The sequence below is a fragment of the Lactuca serriola genome, chromosome 7, assembly GCF_051521515.1.
Source record: "Lactuca serriola cultivar US96UC23 chromosome 7, Lser_US96UC23_V15, whole genome shotgun sequence".
NCBI classification, from domain to species: domain Eukaryota; kingdom Viridiplantae; phylum Streptophyta; class Magnoliopsida; order Asterales; family Asteraceae; genus Lactuca; species Lactuca serriola.
Window position 1 is genome coordinate 194,727,135 of NC_136414.1, and position 8,557 is coordinate 194,735,691.

The following is an 8,557-nucleotide window of genomic DNA, read 5'->3' on the forward strand; positions in this document are numbered from 1 at the left end:
ATATATATATATATATATATATATATATATATATATATATATATATATATATATATACACACTATAAAAAAAGTATGTAGACAAAAATACATTTTTGGTTCATAAGATTATGTAGTTTTTTGAATTATATTCATTTCTATTTTAACTTTGATTATTTCGTTTTCGGTCCTTAATAAATACAAAATAACTAAATTTTCTATATCACAATTATTTTTTATTTTCTTTTATTTTGGTTATTATTTGTAATCTTCTAAAGTTGATATCTCGAGAGCTAAAGGTATAATTAAACCAATCGAGACGAAAACGAGTTTAGGTAAGCTTGGGCTCGACTCGTTTTGAGTTTAATTTTCAAAACTCGAGCTTGACTTGTAGAGGGTTTAAAATGCTCGGGTTAGACTCGTATGTTAGGCACTTGGCTTGAGTCCGTATCAGTTAATTGTCAAATATCAAGTTCGCTTGTGTATTTAAACTCGTCAAACCATTGTCACCTCCGAGGACCCCATCGTCTTCTCTGACGAGTACCTGCCCTTACTCCTTCTCCCCCTTTCCTTTTTCTATCTCGAAAATGTTTTTAATTTTTGACATCTCTCGTGTACAACCCATAGACACCTTCAAGTTTGATTCGTTCTCTGTAAATCATCGGATGAAACCCTACAACCCACCCTCACCATGGTACAATCAACAAGTTTTCAAATATCTAACCCAAGATCTTCATCGTCACAAATTGATAAAAGTACATGAAGAAGCCATACCTAAGGTTCACAAACATCTAAACCCTTTCTGTATCCCTTTGCCATTGAATTATTCGGTGCATCAAAATCAACCCTAAAGTTTAACACAAAAAAAAATAATAATAATAATAAAATAAAATAAATAAATAAATAAATTGTTCTGACTTGTCATTGTTAACCCACTAATTCTATTCCAAACCTTTTCACCAACCTTTTTAACAAACATTTTTTTTTATACATACACTCTTCAATCTTAAACTTAATTAAATCATTCTCAAGATCAATTGTGTGTTTTGATGTCATGTGAAAAATGTTAAATTGCACCATTTGAACGGTCTATGCTGAACATATCTCAAGGTCTATCATATAGAGGGAAATCGCGAAGTACTAATAATATTTTTGGTGTGCCCGAATTTAAACCTTAGACTTCGTGCGTAAAGTTTCTGCATCAAACACTAGACTCCCAACATACATGCCATTTCAATGTCATATGTGTGCAACTTTTGATGGGTTTCTCTATTGGAGCTTTTTCCACTGTTTGAACATACATTCCTTTAAGAACATACTTATGGGGGTGGTTTACGAGGGAGATGGTATTGGGGCGAACATAAGGGAGGGGAGGGGTAGGATAGGGATGAAAATATGCATTTATGTTGTTTTTTTGTGTAAGTATGTTTTCTTTTTGTGTGTATTTAATTAATTGGTTGTATATAAAAATAAAAATGATATTTTTTATGTCAGATTTTATCTTAAAAAATAGTAAATGACTTTTATAAGTAATTAATTAACGTTTTTCTATCAAAATGTGCAATGAAAGAGTAATAGACCTTTATATCAATTTATGTAATTATGTCTCATTTTGTTACAAAAGGCGATCAATTTATTCATGCAAACTTTTGATAATATTATTGTTGGTTTATGGAGTTCAAGGAGACATAATCGGGTTTGTTGAAAATAACTATAAGCAAACTAAAATATAATTACATCAATAGATAATAATATATAAATTTGTAGATAAATGAACATTTCACTTTGTAAAAATTACTAATAGTTCGTACAAATATTTATAATATTAAATTAAAAAGTTTATCTATTGTGTTTTTGTTGATTTAAACATGTGATCAACATTTAAACCACAAAATAAAATTTCCATGGAGTTATAATATTTTCTTACCCTGTTTTGCAAATGATTGATAGGTTCTTAATAAAAACTTTATTTACTGTTTTTTTTTGTAAGTCGTAAAGAATTTGCCCTCAATAACAAAGTCCACGTTCATGATCGTTATTCGTTAGGTTGTTACGTCATGTATCATTTCATTACTTTGTCCAACCACTTTCTTTATGCAACCTGTCTTTAACTATATTTGCATGTATGATTTGTGAAGCCATATATCATTTCTATTTAATATTTATTATCAATTAGATTTCAATAATAAACATGTAAAAACAATACTTATTATAAAAATTTTGATCAATAGAACTTGGTTTAGATACAAATATTTAGCCTTATTTGATTATGATTATGGCGGTCTATGTTTAAGTCTTAATAAGCTTATAATTTATAGGCAAGTCACACAAGGTTTTTTGTTTGAAACTTATTTAAACATGAGATGAGTTATTTAGTAAATTATTGGGGTTTCCTTTCCCCATTAAGCTCTATAGTTTCTCACAATTTCCATTTATGTTGTATGATTGTTTTCTCTAAAATATCTTATTCAACATGCTTAACAAACCATTATTTGTATTTTATTTCTAGAATAGTGTGTGTCCCATACATACTTCAACTAAACATCATTAGTTTATATAGTTTAACAAAAAGACCAACAAGATATAGTTAAAGATTTCAAGTAGTCCATGACTAAATATTAATTTTACATGAAATATGATCGAGAATGAATATACTCTTTATAATATAATTAGGTTATAAATCATGTATTATACGGTTCATAAAAATAAATAACATATAAATATATATTTGCAAACATATATTTTATATAAAATTAGATATTAGTTTTCAATAAGATATAACTAGAAACCTTGCATATTTTTCTAATGTCGATTTAATTTCATCGAACAACAAAATCATAAGTGTCAAGAAAAAACCGAATGAAAGTGGGAGGGTTAGGGTTATCACACAAACCATGTTATGGAGTTAGAAGATGAAGTAGTGGAGTAGCAAATGAACGCAATGAAAGTAAACTCCAAAAGAAATTGTAAAGCGGTTTTGAAAGAAATCTTAAGCCCTTATTTATTGGGATTTTATTATTCTAGTTTATAACCCGTGGAAACTATGGTTACTAAATTAATTAAATTTTTATAATAAAAAACTTAAACTTATTAATAAAATACTTTAATTAAAAGATATTTTTATTATATAAAATTCTAATAGTTGATTTAAATAAATATTTAATCATATAATTTGTATTGATTTTTTTTTTAATTTTTATTCTAATGTTATTTAATTTAATGTAATTAGAGTGAGATATTTAAAATTTTAAATGGAAAACCAATACATTGACATGTGACATTATATTAATTAAGAGATCTAATATGGTGACATATGGCAAAAGGAGAATCAATTTATTCTTTTACTAGTTTATAACCCGTGGAAACCACGGTTATAAAAATAATTAAACTTTTATAATAAAAAAAAAATCAAAATTATTAATCAATTATTTTAAATAAATTACTAATTAAGAGATATTTTTATTAGTTATGTGAAATTATAATCGTTGATTCAAATAAATATATAAAAATAATTTTTAATATATATTAGATTTTTTTGTGAATTAATGAAAACAATAATATAAAATTTAAAATTTAATTTAAATTGGAGAATAAATACATTGAAAATAACATCACATTAACGAGGAGCTTTAGTAAATTTAAAATGGAGAACTAATAGATTAACAAGTGGCAACACATTAATTAAGAGGTCTAATATAATGACACATGGCAAAAGAACTATTTTTTTATTAGTATAGGAAGATTTGAAATTAAAATCCTAGAAATTTGAAACATTTAACTTAAAGGGTATATTCGATAGTTCGTTTTGGAACTTTTTTGATTGAGAAGAAGTGATTGGCAATAAATAGACTATTTTATTAGAATATGGATTTTTAAAGTTATTGTAATAAAAATATATAAATAAATTTGTGAAAATACAATAAATAAAAATTTAATTTTTAAAAATCTCAAAGAACTAGAAAAATAATTATAATATATGTAAAATATTATTTTAAGATAAAAATTGATATACAAAAATATTTCGTTTGAAATTAATCACGTATAGGAAAAAAAATCTAACTGGCCTAAAATATCTCGAACTACAAAATTGTAATTTACACTACTTTTTTTTTCTATTGAAACGGTTATACGTGATGCATCAACATTTGTACCTTATGCATCGCCAGTTGTACCTTATGTATCAAACTTTGCATCTCAACCGGAGCGTCGACAACTAGAAGCAGGTAGAAATTTGGCGCAAAATCCGTACGGTTATGTGTCACACTCGCATTGGACAGACCATCTTCAATGGTGGTGGACAGCTGAACAAGAACACCTTTCTGGAGTCATCGCAGAAAATGGCGTGCCACCTCTCTACTATTGCCACCGGAAAGTCACCGGTATTGCTCCTTCCACCGCATTCTCCCCCAATCGCCAGGTATCCCCTTTCTCTCTAGGGCTTGTTAAAATTCCCCTCCTAATATAGTCACTAAAATGTGTTTTCCTATTGCTTCAATTGGCGGAATTTGGATAATTGGCCTGAAGGGAGTTGTTATTGCTACAGAATTGCAATGTCGTGTTGATTGGAATTGGCAAATGTGATCGGTTTTAGGGTTTTGAGTCTTAAATCGGTGCCTTTTTTCTTATAGCATTTACATTTGGGTATCTGTACTTCAACAGGATCATTCTTGTCGTATTGAATTTATGTCGATTAAGGATGATGATACAAAAGAAGATTAAACCTAGAAATCCAGTGTTTTCAATTGTTAGTGTTGATTCAACTTTATGGCTTCAATTTCATTTGTAATCTCGGTTACTGTAAATCCTCTAACCTTCATCTCTACATACAGGAAATTGCCAGCAAATACAAGGTTCAAATGTTGTATCAAATCACCAGTAACAATATCAATCAAGGATGCAACTACACATCTTGTATCAGCACTTGCTTCTTCCTTACTACTTCTATCCTCAACAAATCAGGTTGGTGGATCTAACCAAATGTCTAATATACCCTTCAACAAGCGACACATTAATTAACGTAATCATTCCCTCTTTTCAGGTTTTGGCTACAGAACTTTCACATAATAATTTATGTCAGATTTCAAGTACCACTAGCAACATGCCAACTCTTCCTCTTGATGAGGGTTCAAATCTTATGATGATGAGAGGCATGACAGCAAGAAACTTTGATCCTGTAAGATACGCGGGAAGATGGTATGAAGTTGCTTCACTTAAACGTGGATTCGCTGGACAAGGTCAAGAAGATTGCCACTGCACCCAGGTAGTAGACAGTAGACAGTTGACAGTGGAAAGTAGACAGTAACCGATTATTCTGATTGCAGGGGGTATATACGATTGATATGGCAACACCAGCGATCCAGGTGGACACATTCTGCGTGCATGGAGGGCCTGATGGGTATATCACTGGTATACGGGGTAGGGTTCAGTGCGTTTCAGATGAAGATTTTGAGAAAACACAAACAGACCTAGAAAAACAAGAAATGATTAAAGAAAAGTGTTACCTCCGGTTTCCCACGTTGCCCTTTATTCCTAAAGAACCTTACGATGTCATCGATACGGATTATGACAATTTCGCCCTTGTTTCTGGTGCAAAAGACAAGAGCTTTATTCAGGTACACCAACATAGAATTCTACTTTCGTTAATCTTTATAATGTGAAACACAGTACAACCTGTTCTGTTATGTTTTCAGATATACTCAAGGACACCAAATCCTGGGGAAAAATTTATAGAAAAATACAAGCTTGTGCTGGCGGATTTTGGGTATGATGCAAGCAAAATTAAGGATACACCACAGGATTGTGAGGTGTCGGATAGCAAATTAGCTGCAATGATGTCCATGAATGGAATGCAACAAGCTTTAACAAATCAGTTTCCTGATCTTGAACTTAAGTCTTCTGTTGAGTTTAATCCTTTCACAAGTGTATTTGATACCTTCAAGAAGCTTGTTCCGCTGTATTTTAAGTGATCAAGGGTCTTTTTGGTATTTCATTGTGTGGAACTGCTAAATACACTAGCTTGTGTATACAACCATACAAATTTCGTTCATGTGCTCTCTTAAAAGTTATGGATTCATTGAAGAGAATGAACTTGGATTTTGATTTTGTTTTATTTTTAGTTTGAATTTTGGGTATAGTATTTTTCGGATTCTCATTGAAGAAGAGGAAGGAAATGAACATAGGGGCAAAATTGTCATTTTTGTTAAACTTGATGGAGCCTCTTCTAAGCCAAGGTTCATAAGTACAATGAAAGTGATGAACTATAGGGACCATCCATGCAAAAAGTAAAACATCTTGACTGAATTCGTAACTTTTTAAAAAAGCCAAGCCACATGGATGAAATTTGTAATTTACTCAAATTTTAACTTTTTTCTTCCTAATTCACAGTTTGTAGTTTTCAATGGGTTAAAAGTTCATTAGTAAGTAGTTGTAATTGATGTATTTTGAACTCTGTTTTCCGTTAAGCCTGTTTAATCACTTGTACTTTCATTTATGATCTCTTCAAGATATTATCTATGCAATTCTTTTTTTCCAAAAGAAAAAGGACAAAGAGTCATTTTAAAACATGTAGTTTTACTTTGGTCAAAGATTCAATCAAGTACAAAAAGCAATTTTACGAAAACACCCAAAAAGGCAATTGCCATAACTCATAATGGAGACAACATGTTTTTGGCTTCATGTTCACAACTCCACATGACATGTTCTCACATCTTTCTAATGATTTCCTTCCACACAAGGAGAATTTGATATATTTTTGCATAAATAAACAAAAAACAAGTACTCAACAAAAGCCCCTTATCATATCCCTTCCATGATTTAAAATAACACGGATAAACTTGAGTAAATTACATTTTTGACAAAACTGCAAATTTGGTCCCTGTGGTATTCAAAAAACTTTGGATAGGGTCCAAAAAGTTTTCAACTTGCATGGGCCGTCCAAAATCAAGAATTTACTGTGATTTTGGTCCAAAATAATTTGAAAAGACGGTTTTGCCCTTTTATTTTCATTTTTGTATTTTTTATAATCATTCTAAGACTTTTTTATTTTAAAAATAAAGAGAAAAAAAGAATTACCCCCACCCCCACCGTTCTCTCTCTCTGCCCTCTCTCTCTCTCTCTCTCTCTCTCTCTCTCTCTCTCATCTTCCTCACCTCACTTCACCTGCAAATCGGAAATATCGACACCTCCTTCTTCGTCTTTTTTCTCTTCTCCCTTTCCCTCCGCCTTTTATCTGAAAAAACCCAGATTCTAGATATGAACACATAACTTTCTCAAAGTAACCTTCAAACGGATATGTAAAGTAAACACACACACACACACGTTGGGGGACAAAGACAGTAAGGAATCCGGAGGGAAAAGGGCATAAATTTGATCGAGAGGAAGCAATTTATGGAGTAATGGACACCGATCTATGATTTGAAACACCTAGATTAGAGTAAATTGCAAAAGAGAGAAGGCCACCAAAACCCTGGAAGTAACCACCGCCAAATTCGCCAGATAAAATCACCCAATCTGGTTCACACTCGCCGGCGACCAGAAGAAATAAGCTCCAAGTGTTGATTTCACTCTTACGGTTTCTAACTAGAAATCATCAATTTCTTCTCTATCATTTTTACATGAGTTTTCCAAAATTTGATTTTATTTTCAACAAAAATCGATATTCCTTCAGCGGAATCAATAATCTGAAATCTGTGAAACTAGAAAAATGGTGATGGAGGTGGCATCCAAAATTCGATCATACTACCGCCGCCACCATCTGAATAACCTTAACCCAAGTGCAGATCTGGGAAACTCGTCTGATTTAAAACCCTATCACCAGGTGGCGTTCGATGATTTCTAGGTGGAGATGGAGGTGGTTGCAGGTGGTGATGGCGGACAATGGTGGAACTCGGAAGACTCCTAGTGCAGATATATAAAATTCCTCCTCTGATGTGTGTTATTCTTGAATATGTATGTTCATAATTTTGTGTGTGTGTGTGTGTTTTGAAGAAGAAGCCCAAAAATTCTGATGTATGAATGTGTTTTCAGAAATGCCTAGAAAATATGATGTATGTATGTGTTCTTAAAGATATGGATGTTCTTGATAATGTGTTTGTGTTCATAAGATGATCTCAAGTTCATGAAAGACCAACCGAGAGAGAGAGAGAGAGAGAGAGAGAGAGGATATTTTTTCTTTTTTCTTTATTTTTTAATTAAAACAACATTAGAATAGTTATAAAAAATATAAAAAAGAAATAAAAGGGCATAATCGTCTTTTTAAGTTTTTTTGGACCAAAAACCCAGAAAAACCTTGATTTTGGACCTTCCATGCAAGTTGGAAACTTTTTGGACCCCATCCAAAGGTTTTTGAAAACCACAAGGACCAAATTTGCAGTTTTGTCTACATTTTTGTACCCGGGTATAGCTAGTTTTTTCAATTTTAGTCTCAAAATATTTTCTTTTGCAATTTTGGTCCTTATTTGAGATTCTTTTACCCTTTTTTGTCCCCGGTCCAAGTAATGAATATTTTCGAGACAAAAATTACAAAAAACATTTGTATTCAACGGCCCAAAATGATCATTTTACTAGGAATATGAACCAAG

General features: G+C 31.4%; 1 protein-coding gene across 2 annotated transcripts; it reads left to right on the plus strand.

The window, feature by feature from the left end:
- The first annotated feature begins 4,186 nt into the window (after positions 1-4,186).
- CHL (chloroplastic lipocalin) lies at positions 4,187-6,087 on the plus strand. 2 transcript variants are annotated; one of them, XM_079010638.1, is made up of 5 exons: positions 4,187-4,395; positions 4,808-4,937; positions 5,017-5,241; positions 5,300-5,590; positions 5,669-6,087. In XM_079010638.1, exons 1-5 carry the CDS (start codon positions 4,232-4,234, stop codon positions 5,942-5,944), a joined length of 1,086 nt encoding a protein of 361 aa, XP_078866764.1. In that variant the 5' UTR covers positions 4,187-4,231; the 3' UTR covers positions 5,945-6,087. The 2 variants fall into 2 exon arrangements, with proteins under 2 accessions (XP_078866764.1, XP_078866765.1); XM_079010639.1 differs by having other exon boundaries at positions 4,191-4,395; positions 5,017-5,238.
- The last annotated feature ends 2,470 nt before the right edge of the window (positions 6,088-8,557 follow it).

What these genes read in the sequence shown, in the direction of transcription:
- CHL (XM_079010638.1), top strand. Translation starts at nt 4,232, where the DNA reads ATGTGTCACACTCGCATTGGACAGACCATCTTCAATGGTGGTGGACAG. An exon ending in ATTGCCACTGCACCCAGGTA is followed by an intron (nt 5,242 to 5,299) that starts GTAGACAGTAGA and finishes TTCTGATTGCAG; the next exon opens with GGGGTATATACGATTGATAT. An exon ending in AAGACAAGAGCTTTATTCAG is followed by an intron (nt 5,591 to 5,668) that starts GTACACCAACAT and finishes TTATGTTTTCAG; the next exon opens with ATATACTCAAGGACACCAAA.